General features: G+C 38.5%; 2 protein-coding genes across 2 annotated transcripts in view; one reads left to right on the top strand and one right to left on the bottom strand.

Moving 5' to 3' along the window:
- The window catches only part of ANKHD1 (ankyrin repeat and KH domain containing 1), a 100,081-nt gene extending 95,652 nt beyond the window's left edge, over positions 1-4,429 (top strand). Inside the window, exons 33-35 of the mRNA XM_087930390.1 lie at positions 923-1,098; positions 1,880-2,044; positions 3,909-4,429. Of these exons, the coding sequence (XP_087786516.1) occupies positions 923-1,098; positions 1,880-2,044; positions 3,909-3,968 (401 nt within the window). The 3' untranslated portion in view covers positions 3,969-4,429. The remainder of the gene's footprint in view (positions 1-922; positions 1,099-1,879; positions 2,045-3,908) is intronic.
- Positions 4,430-10,720: 6,291 nt separating this feature from the next.
- Positions 10,721-18,032, bottom strand: SRA1 (steroid receptor RNA activator 1). The gene is made up of 5 exons (XM_026700940.2): positions 17,924-18,032; positions 17,677-17,850; positions 16,994-17,166; positions 13,056-13,164; positions 10,721-11,428 (listed from the first exon to the last, which is right to left on the bottom strand). The coding sequence occupies exons 1-5, from the start codon at positions 17,946-17,948 to the stop codon at positions 11,280-11,282; spliced, it is 630 nt and encodes a 209-aa protein (XP_026556725.1). The 5' UTR covers positions 17,949-18,032; the 3' UTR covers positions 10,721-11,279.

Genomic DNA, 18,032 nt, shown 5'->3' with positions numbered 1-18,032 from the left:
CAGTTTATTTATTCTGCAGACTGCCAGATCATTTCAGCCTGTGATAACTTTGTTTGGTATGAAATGTTTTTAGTGCTAGTAATAAATTTTATTTGCTAAATCAATGAACTCTGTGCTTGATTCACTTTTTCAAACTGTCATGAAGACTCAGAACTGAATTTTGATCACATGACCATGGGGATGTCAAATTGTCATAAGTGTGAAAAATGAACATAAGTCACTTTTTTCAGTGCCAGTATAAGTTTTGAATGGTCACTGAATAAAGTGTTGAAGTTGAGGACTACTTGTACATAGAGAACCAAAAATATTTTGTGGATTTTGAGTTTTTTCTGTAACTGCAAGATACACTTAAGCATCTTGCAGGGCTTCATTATATTCACTTGCACCATTTCTTTCCAAGTATAAAAAGGTGGTGAAAAATCCCATAAGAGACTAGAGGAGTGTTCCTTAGAAAAAGAGTTGCTGAGGTAGATGAAGAAATGTAAGTGTAAGAAAGTCAGCTTTTTTAAGAAGTTAGGACACAACAGAAGATGACACAAGGAAAAAGGTTTTGGGAGATGGAAGAAAAACCACATTTTGGATTTTTAGATAACAGGAAAAGAAGGAAGACTTTGTTTCTTTGAGGTGCAATAAAGTAAGACAAAGAAAGATCTGTCTGCTGATAGCTGGAGTTTTTCTTTTTTAACTACTACAAACATTTTCACTAAAGAGACAAAGTACTGTCTTTTAAGCAGCAAATGTGCTCCTTGACAGAAAAGATTGCTGCATTGCAATCAAGAAGCTATTTTTAGCTGCTAGTATGAAATCTCAGCAAAGATTGGAAAAAGTGACATTTCTATTTTCATAATAAGATTACAGATGAAACTACAAAAGGATTTCCAGGCTTTTGTCCAATTTTTAATGTGCTTTTTTGTCTTTTTAGAAGGCCTATCCAGTTGGTCCCAGCCTGTAATGGGAAATCACGCAGTGCATCAGCAACTCTCTGATCCAGGCACTTTTTCCCAACATCAACCAATGGAGAGAGATGATTCTGGAATAGTGGCTCCCTCAAATATTTTCCAGCAGCCTATGCCAAACAGTTTTGTGGATTTCTCTAAAGTACATTTTAGTGTATTTTTCAATGTATTTTTAATTATATTTTCTCACATGCTGCATTTTCTACAAAATGTCTACAGTAGAGTTAATAAGTTTCATTTCATTTCCATTCTTTTTGTGACAGTATTTTCATTGAAATTTTCTATCTCAGACAGTTACCTAAATAAATTTTAAACTTTTCCTCCAATCATTACATTTACGGAGATAATACAATATTATCCAGTTTAAAAAGGGCAATCAGGTGTTATGAGTTAATTCTAAGAAAAGGCAATGTTCAAATCCAAAGTGGGCAAGGATGCTCAGAAAAATAGGTGTGTATTTAAGAATGCATTGATGGGGAAAGATCATTCATTGCTGTCCTGTCCCCAAAAGTGCTGCAATTCTCCAGAATCCTTTTATTATTAGAAATAAAATTTTCCAAAGAAGCTTTGGAATCTTAGTTTAGAGGAAGGAATTGGGGAATCAGCCAAATGAACAGGTCTTTATTGAGTTATATTAGTTTCACAAAAATGAAAATAAATTGGCCCTATATGGAAAATGCATCTCCATCTGAAACAGGTTTAAAATGTACCTTTAAATTGTATGAAAATCTGGGGAATACTCTTAGCCTTTTTGAGTGTTTCCTAACCTTTTAGAATGTTATAGACTTCTTCCATTGTCTCATTCTGTTGTAAAATGCTTTGGAATAAGCTTATATCTTTGTATCTTTACTTACTTATTATAAATAATTGTAGGCCAGGTTCTGTCCTGTTAGATGTAAATTAATACTTCTTTCCTATTCCAGGGCCTACCAATTTCCATGTATGGAGGCACTATAATACCCTCTCATCCTCAGCTTGCTGATGGACCAGGTGGTCCTCTTTTCAATGGACTCCATACTCCGGATCCAGCATGGAATCCCATGATAAAGGTTGTTCAAAATTCAGCAGAATGTACTGATGCTCAGCAGGTGCAGTAATCATCTTTTAAGTTCAAAGTTTTGTCTGAAATAATAAAATTGAACATGAGAGAGCAGAGATTTTCTGTTTTCCAAGCTCATGCAAATTAGTACAAATTAAATGTGAGCCTATGAGATGAGAAACTGGGAGATTTCACATACAATGCCAGCTTGGTGACCTTGCTCAGCCCCTCTTTCTCAAACCTAGGAAGGAGGCATTGCCAAACCAGTTCTGAAAACTTGCAAAGGAAACTACAGGGACTGGTCTGGGTAATCACCAAGAATCAAACCTGACTCGGGTGGGGGTGGGGTGTGTGTGCGTACACACACTCACACAGCTTAGATCCTTCCAATGTGATTATTTAAATTATATTTCTGGATAAATGTACTGAAAGCCATGTCCTCTTAAAATGAAGTCACACTAAAGGGTAACAGCTGGTAGGAGCTACTTAAAAGTGCAATATTAGTTTATGATGATTAGGTCTCTAAAATCTGGTCACTTTTCATAGTTTCATAGGGGTTGGAAGTCTTCTAGTCCAACCTCCTGCCCAAGGCGGGAGTTCTCAAACTCTTTGAAAGCCTCCAGCAAGTGAGCACTCAAAACCTGGGGAGGCAAGCTGTTCCACTGCTTAATAGTTCTTGCTGTAGGGAAATTCCTTCAAATTTCCAAATCGGTTCTCCCCTGACAAACTTTCATCCATTGCTTCTTATCCTACTCTCAAGTGCTGTGGAGAATTAATCAACCCTCTTTCCTGTTAGAGCAGTTAAAGTATTGGAAGGTCTTTATCATGTCTCCCCTCAGCCTTGTCTTCATTAAGCTAAAAATACCATTTCTCATAGGATTTATCCTCCAGACCCTTTATCATCTTTTTTGCTCTTCTCCATGTGCACTTTTTCTCAGTACCTTTCTTGTATTGTGCTGACAGATCTGGAAGCAGTTCCCAAATATGGCTCCACCAATGTGATATAGAGTGCTACTATCACCTTCTGTGATCTTGATGTTATCCCTCTGTTGATGCAGCCTAAAACTGCATTAGCTTTTTTGACAGCTGCAGCACACTGCTGACTCATACTTAAGCAATACTGCATCAGGACATACAGATCCCTCTCATAGACTCTACTCTTAAGCCAGGTGGTGTCTTATCCAGTACCTGTGCATTTGGTTTTTCCTGCCTAAGTGCAAGACCGTACTTACCTTGCCACTGAGTTGCATCTTGTTGGATAGGGCCCAATATTCAAGTCTCTCAAGATCCTTCTGAATCTTGAGTTGATCTTTTGAAGTGTTAGCAGTTCCCCAAGCTTTGTTTCATATGCAACTTCAAGAGTTCCCATTCTGTTACTTCATCTAGATCAGGGGTGTCAAACTCATGGCCCGGATGCATCATGTGCTGGCCTTGCCCCCACCCGGTTTAGCGAAGGGGAAAAATGTCCCGATATGTCACATGATGACGCCGTGACACCATGAGTTTGACAACTCTGATCTACAGCATTTATGAAAATGTTGAAAGAGTACTGGACCTGAACAGAACCGTGAGAATTCCCTACTGCATGCTTCCCTGCACTTAGATGTTTTTTCTTTGAGAACCACATATTGAGGGCAGTTGGATTAGCCAACTGCAAATCTATCCGTTGGTGTGGTATGGTCTGTCCCACATTGTTCTATCTTGCCAAGAAATAGGCTTTTCAAAATTCTTACTGAAATCTTAATCGCACTGTATTCGTATATCCTTGGAGTTTTGAATTGGAATCAAGCTTAGTTAAGCTGGGTACTTGGGGTTGGGATCTTCTAAATGTAATTTTCTTTAGTTCTTTGCAGTGCTGTTCCAAGAATTACATGAAATTAATACCCTGTTTTATGTTGTTTTTCCCATTTTAGATTTGGCCTGGTACCTGGGCACCTCACATTGGAAACATGCACCTCAAATATGTCAACTAATCTAAGAGGGTCTATATTTCCTTTTCTTTTACTTTTTTAAAAACTTTGTTTGGAGAAGTCTGACCTTGGAAGAACTTGGGATTTTTTTTAATGTGCCTAACTAAACTATTTTTTCCACTGTGGGCTATTACAAGGGAAACTTGTTGGCCCATTGTTATAAGAACAAAATGAGTTACCTATTCAGCTGATTCTGTTCTCCAGTTAGTTTAGCCATTTGAATTCAAATCGGATAAAGCTAGTGCTTTTGGCTAAACACTACTGAATGCTACTTGTATGCAACAGAGAACTAGGTGATTACATGATTTCAACCTTTTAGGGTGGTAAATACATGTATAATTGTTTACATACTTAAAAGGAAAAATGTTGAGTAAATTTCATGTCGTATAGTGGCTCTACTTTATGTAGCCTGTATTAATGTGAAATATTTACCTGAATATTCAATAAAAAGATGAACATTACAAGATTTTGTGTATTAATCTTAATAATATATTGATTGAATGCTAATACTCAGTGGTGTATTTACATTTGAATCTGAGAATTACAACTTTTTTGCCTGGATAAGTTAGTATATTTGCAAATTTCTTAAACGTTTTCCTCAATTCGTCACTGTTAATTATATTAACAACTATTGGATCTTGCTAAATGAGGCCATCAGATTGAACTATGAGTAAAATATATGCAGACGTCCCTGTTCGTTTAATAGCATAATTCTAATGAAAGCATTGTTATATTCACCAGGAAAAGATGTAGAAAACAGATGCTCAGAACACTGAAATACTTCAGATTAAGGTACTTTTGAAATGAAGTAAAAAAAATTACAATTATTTTAAAATATTTCTCACTTTTACATATAATAAAAGTGCTTGAGCTTTTTTTAAAGATCTTTTAAAAAAGCTCAAGCACTTTTATTATATGTAGACCCGTGATGCCAAACCTATGCCATGCGTGCAGGAAATGGCATGCAGCGCCATCTCTGGGCACACGAGCCATCACCTGTTGCTCTTCCGGGTTCTGGCGGGCCAGCCAGCTGGTCTTCACACAGATACGGGAGCTCCAGAAACCAGAAGAGCAGTCACCTAGTGCGCATGTGCGCACCGGGCGGCTGGTCTTCTGGTTTCTGACACACACTGCACTGTGCAGCTGCTCTTCCGGTTTCCAGCATGCATGCACACACATCAGGGGTGAGATTCTACAGGTTCACATCTATTTGCTAGAACGGTTGTTAACATTCTAAGCAGTTCGGAGAACCAGTTGTTAGAAGAAATTAACTCCTAATCCTGCAAGGAAGGCAGGAAGGAAACATTCTGGTGCCTCTCCATTAATCTTTATTACATTCTTGGCAGGACTAGATTTCCTGTCTCTGGAACTTCTCTGGAGTTTTGTTTCCTCCTTTGCTGGTACTTTGCTTGTGTGGAGTGGCCATTCAAAGTTACAGTGGCACTGAAAAAAGTGACTTATGACCATTTTTCACACTTACAACTGTTGCAGAATCCCTACAGTCATGAGAGGCCAGGCGAGGAGATGCGTGCCTCAATGTGAGTGATGTTGAGTTGGTCACACCCTCCAGTCACATGACCAACTAAGCCACGCCCACCAACTAAGCCACGCCCACAGAAGCGGTTGTTAAAAAATTTGAATTCCACCCCTGACATACATTGCCAAAAAGGTTCACCAATGCTGATGTAGACCATTGTAATGTTTACACAGACATGATGCAATTCATTTTACAGTGAATTCTATGTAGCTGCAAGGCTGCTATGGCAAAAATAATCGCACTTTTAGATGTCAAAAACATGATAATATAATAAAAAACATTTTTGTACTCAACACAGTTTCAGATATAGGCACATCTAAAGAATCATCCAGCACAGGGCAATTAATCAATCTAAATTTTAATCTTTAATTGGCAGCATAAACTATTTCTTGTGCAACAGTATCTTCTATGGATCACTGCCATTTACAGTTCAAAAAAATCGGGTGTGACTGCAGTTTGGTGAGATTCTTTTTATTCACAACAATGCCACTTTCAGAACTATTAAGGTGGTTATGTCCTCCTAGAGTTTCCTGTAGCCACCTTGAAGGCTTTTGTCAGGTTGTCAGGACATGCATGTGCATATGCAAAGAAATGCTACCATTGGAATAAGTAGCAAAGCATGACTTCAGCAGTAGTCCAGGCAGTCTTCTATGCATTCATAGCTACAGAATAAGAATCCAACATGTCTTTAATTTGACTCCAGGATCCTTTATTGTTCACTATTGGCCAGGCTAGTTATAGCTGCTGAGAACTTGAATTTCAAAATAGCAAATTTCATCAAACTATAAAATGGTGCTTAAGTCACATGGTGATTGTTGTACTGCAGTAAAAATTAGAACATTTTCTGTGCTAAGGGGCAAAATTATGAGGATCTGTTCCTTAGTTTTAATTCTGAAACAGGTTTTTAATCCATAAAAGCAGCTTTGAGATAAAAAGTGCTGATTGCCCTAGTGAATGACTTGTACTTGATGAAAGAGAAATATAACTCTGCCAATTCTCTTGGACCTCACAGCTTCATTCAGAACCTTATTTTATTTATTTATTTAACGTTTGGCAAATACATGGACTTATAGTAGTTGAAATGTTAAAGCTCTTGATGGACATTCAGATACAATGTGATGGATATTTTGTCGAAGAGCACCACAGTCACACTGAGGGTTAGAGACAAGTCCTCACTTAAATGAGTCCTAGCAGACACCATGTTGGGTATGGATCCTATTCATAGTTGAGCAATGCTGGTGAGTAAGGTCAAAACCTGGCACCTTTTGTCATCTACGTAGGGTCATCTACCTAACTGCCTGTATCTGGGTGTTCAGCAGCCCATTTGGCTTTCCACTGTGTGTTGATGTCAAAGTTGTTAGACAGCTGTTGAGCGAGTTGTAATTTTGTTGTACTCCTTCACTAAGGCTTCCTGGTGCAACATGGCTCAGGATTGGCAGCCATTTTGTTTATTTGTTGCCATGTATTTAGAGAGCCAGGAGTTCTAGAAAGATGTCTAACTGCCAACTGTTATTAACTGCCAAGTCTTCAATGTAGTCTGGCTGCCAATTGTTGCTAGTCGTTTGGTTCACACTTCACTTTGGTGCACCATGAACGAACTAGCATCACACTCCTCAGAACCATAAATCATGGGGATTTATATTACTTACACTGAGCTGGGTTCATTCATTAATGATAGAACTAAATCATTGTCTCACAGCTGTAAAAAGACTAGATGATCAAAACAAAATTTAATTCTCATAGAATAAAAGTATTGTTGGTAGTATTACTTGATTTGGGGATTAGATATGCTACCTTTGAGCATTCTTGGAGATAGAAGTGATATATGTTGCAAGGAGTATTGTGATAAAACAATTTTTGAACATTGATTTGCTAATTACCTCAGGCTAAATTATACTAACATGCTCTATAGAAAGCAATTGGTGAAAATGGTACAGCTGGACCACTGATGCTATACTTCTATTAAATTAGTTTAGCTTAAGGATATTTAAAGACTTAAACAGTTTGAAATTTGGATCCCTTAAAAATCATTTTCTAACCTAACTTTTTGCCTGTGTGTTTCACTTGTCATCTAGGAACTATTTCAGATCCTTTAGCTGGATAATATCTAAAGCTTTTTTTATAGCTGTTTACAGTGCGGAATACTTTGACAAGACTGAAGAGGTCCTGACTTTTGAGAATGTGAAAATTATTCATTTTAAAATGAAAAATTAGTTAGTGACATTGCGGTTTTAGGGAAGCAATACAAGCAGCCAGGTACTGGCACCATCTCCTCCAGGGCAGCATCTTCCCCCCAACTGCCCCCATGCCTGATAGTCTGAATGGTCAATTCCAACTGAGGGAAAGAGAATGTGACATCTGAGGAGCAGCACTGTGCTCCTTGTCTCTCAGCTCCAGCCACTAAACTCACAGCACAGGGCAGCAGGTACAGCTGCTGCCAGAGGAGAAACTGCACACTTGGGCTTCCTCTCCCCACAGCCGGTGCTCACCAGAACCTGCCGCCGTTCTTGAGGGCACACCATAGTAATGCCAGAGTGTGCCTGCACAGGGAGTCCTCCCGAGTCCCAAGTGGCTGTTGGCTCCAGGTTGCCATGTGCTCCTTAATTGATGCTCTCCAGCCTTTTGGCCACACTACTTGCTCTACACACACACACACACACCATGGCTTCAGCCTGAGGAGGATTGCAGTAGCCTGGCAAGCATGGCGCAGTCCTCCAAGGCCCCTTCCAACTATTCTGATTCATTAAAAAAAAGTTGTTACTGTATGTGAATGCTAAGAATTTGTGAATGAGTCATATGCCCGCTGATTTGAGGACAGTAAATGTCTTTAACAACATCAGAAAAAGAACCCAAGTAATTTCAGACTAATAGATCCAATATCAGTATCTGGACTAATTTGAGAGCAGAAGATAAGCTCATAACTACAATAACTGAAAACAGTACAGAGCTGTTGCCAATCAACTATCTTTGACAGCGTAAACAATTATGGCAAGTACAATCCAGCTATTTAAGCAAAAGTTAAAATAAAATCTGTCACTAAATTTAATTTGAATTCCTGGCATCAATAGAAGTTCTGTCTTTCAAATATGATCAAGGGAATAATAGGTTGAGCAAAGTAGAATGACACGATAAAACCAACATATATATTAGAAAAACAATATAAGGGTTTTGAAACAGTGATGCATAAGGTTCAGCATGGAAAGTACTGTTGCATCTGTAAAGTTATCTTACATGACAAGCCTTAGCTAAAGATCGGTTTCACCCATTTTGCAACAGCACTATTTCAGAAGTACCCCAACTGAGGCAAATAACTACCTTCCCTGACTGGCATTTTTCCTGAATGTCCATCATAAGATCCTGAATGCACGACCAGTTCCCAGCAGCCTCACGATGATTTCCCTGTAATGCGAATGGAAATAAGCTACTAAGCCTGAAACAGATTCTAAAAAGCAAAAAGGTTCATAAGCTGTCATCGCCCAGCTGCAGCTTTGGTACTGCTGCTGGTTCCAATACCAGCCTTTCCTTTATCAATCAGAAGTGTCTGCAATGTTGGTTCCAATACAGTCTGTCATTCAGCCCTTCATTTATCAATCAGATATGAATACTACAAAACTTTATAACTTATGGCAGTTTACAGCACATCAAAATATAGTAAAAATATCCAGAAAATAAAATATTAAAATATAATAATTATTGTGCCTAACAAAAATAGACCAGCAGAATCATGTCCCAAAGACTCCTCTGCAAAAACCCAGTCTTTAAAATCTTCCAGAAAGCCAGCCTACTTTTTTAGAAATAGGCTGTCATATTGTAGGTAGCATGATGGAAAAGCCACTCCCCGCACACTCCAAATCACAGGCATGCACTATATTACAAGCAGTGTCTCCTAGAATAAGCTCTTCCCTTCAACTAAATCTAGAGAGTAGGTTGGTATCTACTTATAGTTCTTATAGAATCACAGGGCTGGAAGGACTTTGGAGAAATTCTACTTCAACTGCCTGACCAAACCAGAAGACTTTATTCCATTCTGGGCAAATAGCTGTCTACTCATTTTCTTTAAAATCTCCAGCAATGGCACACACAACTCCAGGAAGCAATTGGTTTTTGCTCTGAGGAAATTTCTCCCTAGTTCTAGATTGGCTCTCCCTTTAAGGAATTTCCACCCGGTACTTCTTGTCATGCCTTGAGGTGCTTTGTTAAATAAGGACCCTGAATTAGTTCGTATGCCATGATCTGTTTTTAACAAACTTATGCTGGGTTTTAGTGATCTTTTTGTTCATTTCTAAGTGCTTACAAATCCGCTGGTTGATTGTCTTTTCCACGATTTTTCCAGGTATTGATTTCAGGCTAATTGGATCTAGTTTCCTGGACTCACTTTTTCCCCCTTCTTGAAAACTGGAACCACATCAGCTCTTTTCCAGACCTCTGGAAGTTCCCCTGTGCTGCAGGAACTCTGAAAGATTTTGTTCAGTGGTTCCACCTGGCAGCTTTCAGTATCCTGGGATGGCATTAAGTGAAGGACACCCAGGAATCAAAGAAGCCACATGGAGTCAATTCTGCCAGGAGTTTGAATCAGTTTCTATTGTCAAAGGCTTACCCTGTCCACAGAAAAACTGCTTATCAGATGTTTAGGAAAATCCTCAAGTGCCCTCTGGAAATAACAGATCTATCAGGCAACTGAGGTGAACTCGCCTAACAGCTAAATCGTGCAGAGCTCTCAGGTGACAGTTAATTTTAATTGGATCAAGGAGTACGGTAACTGTCTAGATAAATGATGATCTGAATATGAAGGACACTATAACTCCTACGCAAGCATGGGTATAATTGCATGAAAGTCTTCGAGCACAGATTACTGGAGTCAAGCCTATGGAGGCCAAGACTGGAGTATTGCTAGAGAAGCATAACTGAAAAATGTATCTATAAATCAAGAAGAATCCAAGAAATGATTCAATCATCTAAGGATGGCAGTAATCCGTTGTCATTATTAGAAATTTATCATATACCTTGCAACTGTGTGTGTGTGTGTGTGTGTGTGTGTATTTGAACTTCTTGAAAACTTTGAAACATTTGAACACTTGGCTAGAAAGAACATAAAAGATACTTCTGGCTAGAACAGAAAAAAATAACAGTAGCCATACCCTTATTGATATATAATGGGCATAAAATTACATTTACACATTCAGTCTACGCATGACTGAAATAAAGTCTAGCAATAAAGGGATTTTCTAACATTTATTTCTTAATATCTGTTTCTAATCTTAGTAATCTTTAGTACTGAGCCCTGTTCAAGAACAGAAAACAGGTTTTTTTTTTTTTCAAGAGGTAAACTTTAGAGAACAGAAGGTGAAGTGAATTTTGCAGGCAAACATGGAACAACACACTTATCAAGAAAAGAAAAATAAACAGGAAGACTTTAAATAGCTATATGAACAAACTGTTTAGAATTGATTTAACACCAGTATGGCACTTAAGACTCATTATACAATTTAAAAGTAGTATTTGCAAAATTGCTATTTTTAATCTGTCATCTTCAAAAAGTTGCACTTCTTTAAAAAGTGGTGTTTTTTTTAATTCAATCAAAAAAGTGTTCCTTGATCATAATGTGATCAACTTGGAAAATGCAACTTTGATTAGACAACTGTTAAGGAAATAAACTTAGGAAGTCAACTCTCCCTGGCCCAGGTTGCCTTCCAGACAGGGTCCACTTTCATATTGGCCAGTTCCTGAGCAAATCTTATAAACATTCAGATCCAAACAGGTGACTCCTTGCTCATGCTCTACTGCAATGGATCTCCTCCAGGCAAGTTCTTTGTTTCAGCAATAAGCCTTTTGACTCCAACCATCCACTGGCTTACTTCAGCAACATGGTCCACCATTAGGGAGCGATGAATCTCATCAGCTTCATCCCAATGCTGACTCTTGAGTTCTGGAAAAAAATAGGAAAGCATTCCAAATCTTATACAGTTGCTTTCAATCTATAAAATATAACCATAAATATCCCAAAACAATTTTAAAGCAACACATCACACTTGGAATTTCTCAAAGGTGCATAATCGTATCACCAATTATTGGCTGATATAACAGCTTGGTTCACTGCATTACAGAAGAATCAGGTCTTCAGCATCTTTTGAATGGCCATCACTCTGTCCCAATCTCAGAGGATACGTTGTACCAGAGGACAGGTGCCATGACAGAAAAGGGGCATTTCCTGGATCCCATCAGATGACACTGTTTGACAATAGGGACACGGAATACACTTGCCTTGTCAGATATTGTGGGATGTGCAAAAATGATTGGAGACAAGCAGTCCTTCAAGTAATGAAGCCTAACAGCTTTATAGGTGATAACCAACAGCTTGAATTTCTCCCAGAAGCTGCTGGAAGCCCATGCAGCTCAGGAAATGTGTAATATCGGTGTACCACACAGAACTATCTGCACCACTGCATTTTGCAGCATTTTGCAGCATTTTGCAGCTTTTAAGTGGTTTGCAAGGTCATGGCAGAAGATGGCCAAAGCATGCATGGCCCCATGAATAGGACCTCTCAGTCTAGAACAGGTATACTTTGCACACAAGAGGATTCTGTACAAAAGCAGTAATCCTTCCCTTTGGGACCCTCTGAAGTTTTAATCTGACCACCAACTCAAAAACCTTCCTCTTAAAGGGAAGACTGGAGACAACATTAAAATTATCTAGTATCATTGGGTCCAGCAACGGTTATTTGAGAAGCAGATAGATCATTGCCTCCTTAAGTGCAAGTGGATCTAACTCCTCGCTATTGCCAAACTCTGTGTTGTCTTCCATTAGGCCTTAACTAGGCAGGAGAGATGTAGATCTAAAACTCATAAACTGAACCATAAGGATTCTGACCACTTCCTTAAGATCAATTGACTCAAACTCTTCCCAAATAACTAGATAAGATCAATTTAACTGCTCAGAGCAGACCTAAGGTCTTATATCTGCCCTGCAGGTGTTTCCTGGCCACTCTCTCCCCCAAAAGGTTTGGGTCAACTAAAACAGGGTCTCTTAACAGTAATTGAGGAGACCGAATAAGAGTAGAAAAAAACAGTGACATTTCCTGGTCTGTTGGCCACAGAAAGCTTACTAAAAGCTCTTATTCAACTTCACTTATATTCACTTCCTCCAGTGGCATTCTGAAGCCATAGTCGTACAGTCTGAGCCAATGCTACTGTTGCCCTTCGATTACAAACAGTGAAAAGTTGTCAAAGAGCTTGAGGGACAATTCCAAATTCTCTCTAAAACCCAAAGGTTCATTAGGAACCTAAGGCAAAGTAATAAAATAAGTTCTGCCTCCACAATAATCAATAGTTAAAAATACAGGAAAAATGGTCCTCGTCAACTATTCTCTAGCAACATCATACACTACTAAGAAAACTGCCTTAGTTTAAATATGTACAGCGTTCCCTCAGATGGAATTTTGGCAGTTCTATCAAAGCAGTATTTCTGCTACCTCTAGCATAATACACAGCTGATGCTGAAGATTACAAAAAGAAACAACTACTGTGGTATAGCAGGCCATAGGTATATTCCTTACCTTCTGTTAGAATTCCCATCCTTTTTCTTACAGGGGAAGATAATTTGCCTTGTGTCCACATTTCCTGAAGAATTACCAAGCGTTTATGGATATCATCACAAACCTGTTTCTGAAAATAGAAGCAAATTCTTATTAACAGGTATCTCTTTTGGGGGATCATATTTAAAAATTCTAGCCAGAGGGCTGTTCCGGTTTGAAGGGCTTCAGCGACAGACAGAAATCCACGATCGTGCGCGGTTTCTGTCTGGGCTTGCTGCTGGCTTGCTGTTGGTGATCTTTGGATTTTTGGTTATTATATTAGAATGACTAAAATCAATTGGGTGGTTGTTTAAAAATTTATACAATGGCACCACTTATGGATGAATTGAAAATGGAACTTAAAAAGTACAAAGAAGATGCACAAGAAGGGAAGGGTTCTTTTGGCTTCGTGTTTCAATTCTTAGAAATGGAGATTTGGAACTATGAGAAACAACAAGAAAAGACTGCAAAACAAGAAGACTGGGACAAAGAAGCAACCATCTTTAATGAACAAGTAATTCTATGTGGGGAAGAAAAAGGAAAGGGGGGAAAGAGAATGGAGAATTTAAGACTTAAAAAAACAACCAAAGAAAAGAAAAATAATTCAAAAAATAAGTATAATACTGGAAAGCAACAGAAAAGGGGAATACAGAAGAGAGAAATAGAGGTAGAGAGACAAGGGGGTAAAAATGGGGGAGAGAAGAAAAGAGGGAAGAAGGAAAGGAAAAGAAGTTACAAAGGACCGGAGAAAGATATAGAGAAACAGGACCTATTTAGAGATAATGGGTGAAAATCTAACTGAAAAGGGATTCTGTAAAGGTACATAAGATTGTATTGTTATATTAGTAATAGAAGTAACTTTAGAAAATTGGAAACAACATATGATTAAAATGAGGGATAAAATAAGTGTAATTTAGTGAAATGTTTGTGAATAAAATAAGTGAAATAAAATAAATGAGAAAATTGAATTAGGAAGGAACGGGAACATTTTAATTAGTTAACGTTTTATAAAATTTAAGTGAAGGGGGGAATTAACTATGGAAAGCTTATAATTGTTCCCATAGAAGTATGATATTTAATTGAAAAGTAATGTTAAAGATGTTAAGACTTTAATGAATATTAATATTAATGATAGAATTGAATTGGAATGGAATGTTGTTTTAATTATATACATTTATAATTTTTTTTTATTTTTTTAAGAATACAGTGTGTATTTTAAGAATGTACGAAGCAGAATCCGAATGGAAGTTATGTATTATATTGAATGTTACAACTTTAGGGAAAAGATATAAAGGCGTCATACTCCAATCAGTAACTACAGGAGAAATTTTGTTTAATGAGAAAAGATAATAGATAATTGAAACAGGACAGACAAAAAATATAAATACAATGATTTGAATTGAGATGAGATAATTAAAATAAAATTGAGAAAATTAAAAGAGGGGAGAAGCTATGCAGATAATGTAAAATAGTAATAAGATATGGAATAGCATATAAAAATGAGCATGAACCTTAATTTGTGTCTGTATGAAGAAATGTAATCCGGGATTATGCTGCTTGCAAAAAAGATGTTTTATTTGTATTTTTTTTCTCTTTGTGAAAACTCAAATAAAACTTACCAAAAAAGAAAAATTCTAGCCACAGCAGAAGGCCATTCTCCTTTCTTTTTTAAGATGTGAGAAAAGAAAAGCATTCAATGTTATCATCCAACCAAATCAACAACTCTGGAATCATTTGCTTACATACATTGTTACCCTCTCAGCTAATTCCACTGCACCTTCCTGATGTACAACCAGTGCCTAAAGCTTATCTATAGAGACTTTATGACAATTGAATTAAAACATTGTAAAGATCTTTTTAAAAATTCATGTTGCGTGCCACATTTTAAGCCAGCTGTCACAAATTTTGAGATGTGGGTTTCTTTAAAATTGTGTAAATATGTTGTGGAACTTTTTTTTTTTAAAAAAAAAACTTTTTATGTAACAATATATAGAAAACTGGACTTTCTGGGGTTTTCTTGAAGACATTTTGCTTCTCATTCAAGAAGCTTCTTCAGCTCTGACTGGATGGTGGGGAATGGACTTCTCTGCATTCCAACTACCAAAGCTGTCACGATAGTGAAAAAACAACTGCTACAAGACAGCACCTTAGGTGACAGAACCAACCTCAGAACACATATGTGCCATGCTGGACCTCTGCTTGACCGCTACTTATTTTAAATACAATGAAGACCTCTACAGACAAAAACATGGCTGCACCATGGGTTCACCAGTGTCTCCCATTGTAGCCAATCTCCACATGGAAGAGGTAGAAACCAAAGCCCAAGACTCCTTCACAGGAATTCCACCCACTCACTGGTATAGGTATGTGGACGATACTTGGGTCAAGATCAAAACACAGGAATTGGAAGCATTCACCAAACATCAACTCTGTGGACAAATAAATTCACGGGAAGATGTTAAGGAAAATAGTCTAGCCTTCCTGGACTGTGCAGTACACATCAAGGAAGATAGAAGCCTTAACGATGAAGTCTACAGAAAACCCACTCACACAGATCAATATTTACATTTTGATTCCCACCACTCAAATGGGGGTCATCAGAACTTTACATCACTTGAGCTGAAGGCCTGCCTACCAGCAAAGAGGGAAAGAAAAAGACTATAAACACATTAAGAAAGCCCTCAGAACATGTGGCTATCCAAGTGGACCTTCATTTAATCTCAAAAAAGACTCTATGGGAGCTCCTCTGTAACAGACTATGACGAGAACAATAAATGAAGCAATATAGTCATTCTGTACATTGCAGGCATATTGGAAAAGCTCAGGACGATCTTCAGCCAACATAATACACGTACATACTTCAAAGCCAAGAATACACTAAGGCAGAAGCTTGTCCACCCTAAGGATAAAACACTCAGACAGAAACTGAGCAACATGGTATATGCAGTACAATACAGTGAGCCACGTGCAGATCTATACATTGGGGAAACAAAACAACCACTTCATAAACACATGGTACAACATAGGAGAACAAACACATCAGGACTAGATTCAGCAGTCCATCTGCATTTAAAAGACACAGGCCACTCTTTTGAAGACAACAAAGTCCATATTTTGGACAGAGAAGATTGCTGATTTGAAAGGGATCAAAGAGGCCATCTATGTCAAAACTGAACATCTATGTCAAAACTGAAAAAGCCCTCTCTCAACAGAGGGGGAGGGATACAACATCATCTATCTCCAGTCTACAATACAATCCTTTCAACAATTCCAAGAAGGCTCCACACCAATTTGCATCACTCAGGTGACCCTGATTACACAAATAACCTCCAGGCGACCTTAACAACCTGCTAAAAGAATACAAATGTCCAGCTGTCTGCAAGGACTATAAATCCTTCCATTCCTCACCATCCAGTCAGAACTAAAGAAGCTTCTTGGATGAGAAGCAAAATGTCTTCAAAAAAAACCCCAGAAAGTCCAGTTGCCTCTTGAAAAAAGCATCTTTGAGATAACCATAACCTGGATGACTGAGAATCTCCATAGACAATAGATAGAAAAGGCTCTCCATTGAGCTGCAAATACTAATTTTCTGGAAGACTGATATTCCAATATAACCCTCCTCTAAGGTTATATAAATGAACTTTGGTTTTGCCTTAATTGCAATAATCCCTTTCAAAGATGAAACTCACAGCATCATTAACATTGCCAACTGGGTTACAAAAAAGGGAAAATATTATTTTAATAGGAAAACAACTACAGACAACTTTAGGTTAGCAGGGAATGAAATGGAGATAGCATGAGGACATCTGCCTTAAAAACAGTTACAGAGACAACTTAGTGTTACAGTAAGTAGGACATGATGATGAGACACAAACAACTTCATTCTACAATAAAATCCTGGAAAAGCTGGTAGCTCTCACCTGCACAAAGCTCCTACAGTTGTTCAGAGTCTCATGCAAGGAAGAAAGCACATCATCTATCTCATATTCCTTGTCAGTCTCTACAACAGATGGTGTTGTAACATCTGCTCTCTGAAAAGAGGTTGGTGGTCCAGGAGGAGGCAGGTTCACAGACTGTGGGACAAGCAATCCAACTGAAAAAGTAGACACAGATTGTGTTAAGAGAAAGATGTGTACACTGTTAATTCACTTCAGTGCATGGAGAAAAAAATGGGCCTTAAATTAAAAATCTGGTAGATAAATTAAGCATAGTTGCTTTGAAAATATTAACCCCTTAGAATCAGATACAATTACCCCAATTTTGGCCATTCTTGGGAACTGCACATAAATAAAAACATTGAAATGGAAACCTCAGGGCTGTAGATTAAATCAGAAAATCAGAAAATAATCTAGGAAGAGGCACTGCGAGGTCTGTTCTGATGCCCAAAAAGCTACATATGTTCACGAAGTCGCCAAGACTTAAATTTCCAAGCATGATCCGGCAGACCGAAACCAAGAATCAGAACAAAATAAGGAGAATGGGGAAAGTAACCATCTCTCTCCAAGCAAAAAAAAAAAAAAAAAAAGGCCATCCACACACTTAAAAATAAAATGCAATACAATTATAGCACAGTATTTCTACAGACTTTCAAACCGTCCCCAACCTGGCCTAGAGACTATGGGGGCGTGCGGCACCGTTTCGGGCTCCTTTCCTTCACTTGCCGCCGCCACTCTTCTCCGGAAGGGACCCCGCTGGGTCAAGCCGCTGGAAAGAGCCGGACGCTGCTGCAGCCCGTAGGAGAATTGCGGGGGGTCATTCCAGCCGCGCTGCTGGTTCCCTGCAAAAGACACAGGCGGTCAGACGCCAGCCTCGCGCAACAAGCAACCCCTTTTCTCCGCCACGCAGCTTACCGGGCTTGACATAGAGCTCCGCCATCACCGCACTTCCGACCGGCGCGCTTGCCTGAATAGCGAGCGGCTCTCCCACAGGCCATTTCCCGTTGTCCGTGGTGACGTGGCC

Source organism: Pseudonaja textilis, chromosome 3, assembly GCF_049901715.1.
Source record: "Pseudonaja textilis isolate UNSWEBS1 chromosome 3, rPseTex1.2, whole genome shotgun sequence".
In the NCBI taxonomy this organism is placed as follows: domain Eukaryota; kingdom Metazoa; phylum Chordata; class Lepidosauria; order Squamata; family Elapidae; genus Pseudonaja; species Pseudonaja textilis.
Note: the sequence above shows the minus strand (reverse complement) of the source record. Positions and strands in the feature narration are given on the sequence as shown.

Excerpts from the sequence above, each read along its gene's own strand:
- SRA1 (XM_026700940.2), bottom strand. The coding sequence starts at position 17,948 with ATGGCGGAGCTCTATGTCAAGCCCG. Across the intron at positions 17,167-17,676 it reads CCCCATAGTCTCTAGGCCAG|TTGGATTGCTTGTCCCACAG; the intron begins GTTGGGGACGGT and ends CTACTTTTTCAG. Across the intron at positions 13,165-16,993 it reads ACTGTAGGAGCTTTGTGCAG|AAACAGGTTTGTGATGATAT; the intron begins GTGAGAGCTACC and ends TTCTATTTTCAG.